The sequence below is a fragment of the Lottia gigantea genome, assembly GCF_000327385.1.
Source record: "Lottia gigantea unplaced genomic scaffold LOTGIsca_56, whole genome shotgun sequence".
Lineage (NCBI taxonomy): Eukaryota > Metazoa > Mollusca > Gastropoda > Lottiidae > Lottia > Lottia gigantea.
This window is the reverse complement of record NW_008709919.1, coordinates 1,439,229-1,445,663: the sequence shown is the minus strand read 5'-3', so window position 1 is coordinate 1,445,663 and position 6,435 is coordinate 1,439,229. Positions and strand designations below refer to the sequence as shown.

Genomic DNA, 6,435 nt, shown 5'->3' with positions numbered 1-6,435 from the left:
TTATATTTTCCTAAGGTAAAATTCCACCATAACTGTTTTTATACCAGGGTGTTTAGAGAAACGGTACGTTGTGTTGGTCAAGACGTAACGGGTTCATAATTTGTGAATGTAGTTGTCTCCCATGTATGAACTAACGACCATAACGTCTTGGCATATGACAGAGTATCCGCACGATGAGGAACATATCGACTGTTTCATCTCTCACTAGGATACACTTCATCGGGTTAGTCTGCAGCCTCAAGGGGTACACAATCTTGAAGATAGTCGTCTATGAGCATAATGTTGTAATTTTTATAGGGCACGAAACGCATCAAGATTTCTTTCTCACCTAACAAGATTTCCATCAACTACCATCAAATACCGGAACAAGTCTTGAAGCTTTCATCGCAGCTTTATTTGATCATCATTGTATTATCAATCGCTTTCACGGTAATATTTTGGCATGCCAAAATAATGCCACAAGAAATATTCAATCCATGGTTATGGGAATGGAAAAAGGAGTGGTCAACAACAAGAAGTTGTAAGTGTTCCATATAAATACAAATGGCAGAATCGGGTGTTAAATTCTAGGTTTGCCTACGCCCAATTGATCTCACGGCGCTCATAAAGGTGATATCACACATCTTTTTTGACATTTTTATTTACAAGGACGGAAAATAATCTTTTCAAATTTTATAAACATAAAAATTTACCTTCTAAATATAATTTATAAATAAATAATTTGCATTGGAATAAAATATTCAAATGTGGAATCGTTGCATTAGAATGAGCATATACCAGTAAGTCGTTTTTGAGTTATCTGGAAAATATCTTCACGAAGTCAAAACACGACTGATATCTATTTCAGTTGAGACAACCCAAACAACTTACAGTAGAGTACAATATCTACAAAAATTATTAAAATAAATAAATAAATTCTAGGAAATACATAATAAAATAAAATATAAGTTCTAAATAAAATCTAAATATTCTCGTATTCAACTGATTCACTACTCGCGCATTTTGAGCCTATCAAGCTAAGTAATTTTCATCATCAGGTCCGCTTCGGTCGCTGGAATAGGCCAACCCACGACTGAAAAATGTCCATTGGATGTGCATGTTCAAATTGCCATCGATCGACGACTACATCCAATTGGTGCTTGGAAGTAAAACATGAACAGCAGAAAGACCACTCACTTTATCGGATTCAGTTAATTTCTTATATGTTCGTTAAACTGATTACGACTGCGACTTACGAGCATGACTTTTAGTGGAACATTTACGAAATGCAAACACAAATTCCATGCGAAAATCTCGGGTGTGAACGAGATGCATCAACAGCTGAATACAAGAATATACTACATGATATACTTTATATATTATATTATAAATAATATCCGTGGACGGGGGTCTGAAAATGGGGCATTTCATCTTATATAATAAAAATTAAATAAACACAATAAATATCACTCATAAATAATGACACACACAACACACCGTTCACACACACTTAAAGGATAAATTAAATAATATGAAATTGTCAAAATAATATAAATATACCATAAGGAAACTATTGTCCAACTACTATCAGAGCTTCAGCGTTTTTGGAAACTCTGGGGTGAACGCTACCTACGTCTATTTTTGCCCTATATTGGGTAACTAGAACTAACTCAATGCTTCTATGATGACGTATGAAAATATTTAAAAAGGCGTCCAACTTTTATCTGTTGTAAGTCGTAAGTTTGAAATAGAAAAGAATTAACAGGATAAAATATGTACTATTGTCTATCAGAGATGTGCACACCCAGGGAAGGTCCAAAAGTTAATCACGAGCAGTCCACTTTGATTTGAGGTAAGTTAACAGAGTTTGTAGAGTTTCCAATTTCCTTTCACTTTACCTCAATTACGGGGAGACTGTTCGTGTTTATGTTTGAAATCGTCCATGAATATGCACGGATATTTTTCCATAATATACGTAGAAGTAGAAAAAGATACATAAATATATAAATAAAAAAAGTGTATGATGATCTTTGAATGGCATTTAGTAAAGGTGTTGGATATAATGCAAAAATTTGCTCAAATAAAGTTAGTAATTGTAATCCATAAGAATTTTTTCATTATAAAAAAAGTGTAATTTTTCATACACGCACAGCACACGTTCCGTCCGTCACCTGCAACAGAATGTCAAGCCTTCCGATGTTCGCACATTTCTTTTATTTGACTGACAATGTCCACAGATTCTTTTAAAATATCATTAGTGTGAGTTAGCTCCCTTTTGAATTGTTCAAAACTGGCAGGCGACGTATCTTTGCGTCTAATATTTTTATATGCTGTTTCTGCCATTTGAAGAAAATGTTCTTCCATCAAGGAACAAGTGCATGATGGTGTCTTACTTGATTCGTTTTCTTTCTTACTCGATGAGACAGGCGATTCTGAAAAATGAATGACGAAGTTTAGCACTTGATGCTTTTTACATTGGTGGTGCATGAACATAGATCAGTCAAGACGGTGAAGTTATAAAGTTTTTAAGCTGAATGAGTTGGAGCTTGTGCTTGTCCTGGATAGGTCAAAATAAAGTTGTTTTTAGTCTTGAACTGAGTTGACTTAAAGCTTATAGATTGGATGACCTCGAGGACAATGTTTCCATCAGCAGATCTATGAGGCTATTGGTGTGCTACAAAAATACCAAAATGAAGCTACACAGACTCTTTATGTGTCAGTTTTCAACTTACCATATTTTCGTCTTTTAGAGACGTTATGATGCGGTGATAATGAATGGTGATGGCTATGTAATGAAGTTTGGTGATGACAGAGACATTGATGAGACGGTTGGTAAGTTGGGTTGGGTTGGACAGTGGATAATACTGGAGAAGTTGGTATGTTACTGCTCTCGGTGGTTGTTGATTGTATCAATTCATACAATTGACTTAGTCTGTCTGATCCTTGATGGCTATTCTGTACAGCCCTGAGTTTGTCTGCTGAAAACAATAATGATTTTATGAAAAATGGTGTTCGCACGATTTATTTGGTCTAGTTTAGTTTATGTAAACAACACAAGTATTATGTGTCATGCATCTTAGATTTAAACCTTCGTTGATTCAATAATTTCTACTGGATCTTTGGGCGCTATGGTGGCCAGGTGATCTAGGTGCTGTTAGGCTTCAGGATGTATTGAGGCATAGGCTAATGTGATACTTTCCGAGAGGAGTTGGCTAATAGCGCTGCCCTGGTGTGTCCTGCATGGTGATGTCGGTCTTCGTGATCTCATGCAATACTTTCAATTGTATTTGAATTATTTTCAGTCTTTGACCTGAATTTGTAATTACCTATAGTATCTGATCTGAACAGTTGACGTTTTGTGTTTAATAACTGATTTTCTCTGTACATAGACGGTTGGTAATACTGGGGTGTTTGGTTCATGCTTTCACTATTTCTGATATCAGATTTATATACAGGTATTGGAGATCGTTCATTACTGGATTGTTGTGTATCCTTTATAACAATTAGAATAATTAATACATCGTTTACAAAGTTGTAAAGTATATCATGACATGAAGACCATGGAATAGGTTACAAAATTTTGGCTGATCTTCGTATAAGTCATGGACTTAATTGAAAACTTCTCGAATGCTTAACACGGGGAAATTTGGCAAAGATCTAACAAGAGATTCGGGTGCAAATGATACACCTTATCCAACTATGCCTTTGGAACCTCGGCGATCCCAAGAAGGTTGGAACATTAAGATTCATGTGAATGATATAGTATCGTTAAGTTTGAATTCTGGGGCACATTGCCTTTTTGAAATTAAGAGAAACTCAAGAAAAATATTCATTAGTTTTTATACATACCCTCGTTTCTGGTGAATGCTTCAACGGAGACGGCGATTCGACATCAGGTGATTTAAAATCAAAAGTTGTTCTTGACCAAGGTACTGCTGGTGATATTGGTGGACTTCTTGGCTTGTTCTTTTCAGCCATCATCCAGTCAGAATCATCGGCTAAGATATGAGCATCTTGATCATCACAGTGTGTTTCTTTTGGTACCATTAATAACCTTACATTCCCAAGCCGAGACAGAAGGTCGTGATTATTGAGAGCTTCCATTGGTAAATACATTTTTCTTCTACAGTCAGGCGGTTCCATTGTGTATTATGTGCTAAAAATGAAATGAAATGCAACCTTAGCGTCTCACTTTTCTACACTTGATTGGGCCAATGAAAAAAGGCAGTGTGTGATAAAGGAAATATAATCACTGCAGAGGCATTAGTCAATTTTTGTCGAGTCGCGGGATCTTTAACATGCATTGCCTTTATTGTCTCATCCGATTAACTGGATGCTCTTTCGATGGTTGGCTAGAATTACTGACAGGGAAATAGGACTATCGAACTCTGCCGAAATCGAACCCCGATCCTTAGGTTTGCGAGCAAACTTAATAAACATTCAAATATACAAGCCAAGGATATCTTCCGTGTACAGGGTACATTTTTCGCATTCTCGAAACTATTGAAGCTATGTATATTTTTTTGTAATGAACTACATTTTTCTCAAAAAATATTTCGTCTGGTGTATTGTTAGAAGAGAGGTACTCGTTGATTCATTGATCATACACACTCCTCAATAGTTGAGTGCACGAGATTTAATATGCTACCATGGTAATCACATAATACAAGAAAAAGCGTCGTCGAGAAGTATCATAAAAACATGAATAGAAAAGGTTTATCTCCACCTGGGTGTTATCTGTTTACAAACATTGACTTATAATGACTTATTGTATACAGTTTTCACTTTTCATTCAAACAAATTCGAGAATCGATCGTGAGAAAAATATTTGCCAGCGACGAGACACAATGCCTTATGAATGATTCTTTTCAATGGAACACTGTAAGTCATTTTCTACATAAAAGCACAAGCGTTTTATTATGTTACCTCTCTTTTTCTGAACTAAAAGAAATTCTTGATATATTAAGACGTAGTTTTATTATTGCACTCAGTTGTACAGTATCTCAATATTAAGATACGGCGTATTATGTGTTTTTAAAATAGTTTACGACAAATTGCAATTGATCTTTAGAGAGGGTCTCGGTGGCTTAGACGCTTGCTAAACTCGGTTAAGTTTTCACTTTTGAAAGTCAAGGTCAGGGGGGCTCCCACAGAAAGTGTCTGGTCGTTCGGGTGGGATTATAAATCGATGTCCTGGGTACTACAGTCTGTGTTGTTTAAGGTCCTTCGTCAGTAAGAAATCCTGAAGGAGTAGGTTAATTTTATTGCTCTAGCACAAATTTCGCATATCGCACAATTGCATAGCATTATGACCCTGTTAGGGGCATAAAACCCTTTAAGTGTTTCGAAATCGTAGCTAGTGGCATATTCTATTGAAGATAGCTACAGTTCAGTGTGTATTCTATGCACCCATTCACACAAAGCTGCAGTGAACCGCTGTATAAAATGTCCTAACTATGTCATCAAGAGATAACAAAATAAACATCTCGAGGTCTGCCTGAATTTGGCTTGGGACACAAATAGAAATAGCATAAGTGAGAACGGCGTATTCGCAAGAAACTATAGCGTAGTCTAATAACGAACGATTAACGATGTAGCGATTTACAGTCCCATGAGATTAAAATACATTTGCCTTAAAAGCGGAACTCCGTGATCCCAGCTAATCTAACAGTTTTAAAAATATGCCTTTAAATAGTCGAAGCAGCCATGGACCATATTAATGCCAAGTAGATTCCAATGCAAGGACTACATGTATATAGGTTCTACAGAGAAAAAATATGAATCAGGTATTCCAGACCTGTCTGTACCTGAAAGTTTCCATTTGAGAACAACGCTAAAAAAATTTGATCTTAGTCTATGCACCTCGTTAATTTGCTTCTGATAATAGCATCAATATCGACATCTCAAAATAAGGAATCCATTAAGTAAAAGTAACAAAGTCTTATTAATAAATAATCATATGACTTACCTTTCGAATTCGTGACAAATTTTCCCAAAGGTCTATAACCTCATTTTGCAAAATCTGTATAAAATTTACGGTAAGGTGACTGATTTTTTTAAACGTAATTTAATTCCTTCATAAAAATTTGTCGACCAAAACTACGGTTAACAAGTTACAATATACAGGTATCCATGCATGTTAATATACCGTTATAAACCCGGTTGGAGATAAACACTATAGCGGTATACACCTGTTTGTGCGTGAGGATCTCTGTACCCATAGTTTAAATAGGACCCTTTAAATAATATTGTTGTTTGTACCTTAAAAATTTTAATCACAGATAGCAGTGACATATTGATGAGTGTGATAGATCAGTTATTGGCTCATTAAAGTCACGTGATATAGATATGAGGAACATGACACGCTGAATCCCCATTACCTTGATAGAGCACGTGGTTATCCCTTAAAATACTTCCTCTATATACTTTTTATACACTTGATACTCGCTCGATAAA

The 6,435-nt window shown here is 35.7% G+C and overlaps 1 protein-coding gene across 1 annotated transcript; it reads right to left on the bottom strand.

The window, feature by feature from the left end:
• Positions 1-630: 630 nt before the first annotated feature.
• LOTGIDRAFT_234876 (hypothetical protein) lies at positions 631-6,160 on the bottom strand. The gene is made up of 7 exons (XM_009063240.1): positions 5,948-6,160; positions 3,829-4,135; positions 3,306-3,471; positions 2,712-2,957; positions 2,206-2,411; positions 1,236-1,320; positions 631-885 (listed from the first exon to the last, which is right to left on the bottom strand). The coding sequence occupies exons 2-7, from the start codon at positions 4,120-4,122 to the stop codon at positions 839-841; spliced, it is 1,044 nt and encodes a 347-aa protein (XP_009061488.1). The 5' UTR covers positions 4,123-4,135; positions 5,948-6,160; the 3' UTR covers positions 631-838.
• Positions 6,161-6,435: the final 275 nt, after the last annotated feature.

Bases quoted from the DNA above. Each gene is read 5' to 3' on its own strand.
- LOTGIDRAFT_234876 (XM_009063240.1), bottom strand. From the start codon at position 4,122: ATGGAACCGCCTGACTGTAGAAGAAAAATGTATTTACCAATGGAAGCT. The intron at 3,472-3,828 runs GTATGTATAAAA...ATTGTTATAAAG, and splicing joins AGCATTCACCAGAAACGAGG to GATACACAACAATCCAGTAA. The intron at 2,958-3,305 runs GTAATTACAAAT...TATTGTTTTCAG, and splicing joins GTTCAGATCAGATACTATAG to CAGACAAACTCAGGGCTGTA.